This window comes from Penaeus monodon, chromosome 27 (genome assembly GCF_015228065.2).
Source record: "Penaeus monodon isolate SGIC_2016 chromosome 27, NSTDA_Pmon_1, whole genome shotgun sequence".
In the NCBI taxonomy this organism is placed as follows: Eukaryota; Metazoa; Arthropoda; class Malacostraca; order Decapoda; family Penaeidae; genus Penaeus; species Penaeus monodon.
The window spans coordinates 13,567,308-13,568,352 of NC_051412.1; the positions used below are offsets into that span (position 1 = coordinate 13,567,308).

General features: G+C 44.7%; 1 protein-coding gene across 1 annotated transcript in view; it reads right to left on the reverse strand.

Annotated features, from left to right (window-relative positions):
* Positions 1 to 1,045, reverse strand: part of LOC119590421 — a 21,455-nt gene that overhangs the window by 10,462 nt on the left and 9,948 nt on the right. The window contains exons 12-13 of the mRNA XM_037939088.1: positions 825 to 1,020; positions 299 to 496 (exon numbers count right to left, since the gene is read on the reverse strand). Coding sequence (XP_037795016.1) covers positions 299 to 496; positions 825 to 1,020 — 394 coding nt within the window. The remainder of the gene's footprint in view (positions 1 to 298; positions 497 to 824; positions 1,021 to 1,045) is intronic.

The following is a 1,045-nucleotide window of genomic DNA, read 5'->3' on the forward strand; positions in this document are numbered from 1 at the left end:
CCTGTGACAAGTGAATAAATGTAAGGGCAGAAACATTCTTTCGGACAACGCTACCATCGTAATAAGTTCAGCTGGAACCTCACCTTCAGCAGAGGTTCCTACATTGCTAATAGAACAAAAGGTGGACATCCTTATCAATAATGTACAAACTAAGGAATGATGATAATGTGATTGTAGATGAAAATGGATTTTCTTTCCGACTTGCAGGATGGTCCAATTAATTTGCACAACTGACCAGAAAAAGGGTATTTTTGCACTTGCAAACTAAACGCTACAATTTTAAATTTCATCGACTTACTTGTATCCTCATAACGACCATCTTCGAGGAGCTTGAAGATCTTGGTGCTGCCCAAGGACGTTATGAGTGCGAGGTATTCTGTGGTGTTGCTCGAGGGGCGCCCTTGCAGGAAGGGGTCCATGATGAGGGGCACCATTCTCACCAGGGGCTCCTGAAACTCCTGCACTCTCCGCCAGCCCCAGAATTCATTAGCTTGACCTACGAAGCCATTAAATGAGGAGAAATGCAGATAAGTATGAAAACGGTTGATGATGCAAACAGGTACCAGGTACATAACATGCAACTCTTACGATTTTTGGAAATGATCGGGTCAAATAAATAGGCACAAGAATGAGAATAACTCCTCTAAAATCCTTGTTTTTCATTGAATTGCTCAGGAATGTTCAAGACCTCCAGAAAATCAAGAAAATCATATTATATAAAAAATGCATAAAAAATCGGTGAATAAGAAGCAAGTATGCACGGCATTCTGTCAACAAGGCTCAACACCCAGCACATGTTCCCGTCTCTGTCGACCTTAACGCACCTTCCAAAACATGGTGGTTGATGCGAGATATATTATAAGTATATTCATAAGGCAGGGCGAGTTCCGACACGTCTGGAGGAGAAGCTATCAGGGCCAAGACGCCATCGAGGGTCCTGTGAAGGTTAAGGTCCTGGAAGGTCACCCCGCCCTGGAAATAGACCTGACCGCTCACCACGTTCTCTCGGTCAAGCCGGACCTGGGGGGGGGGTGGGAAGGGGTGA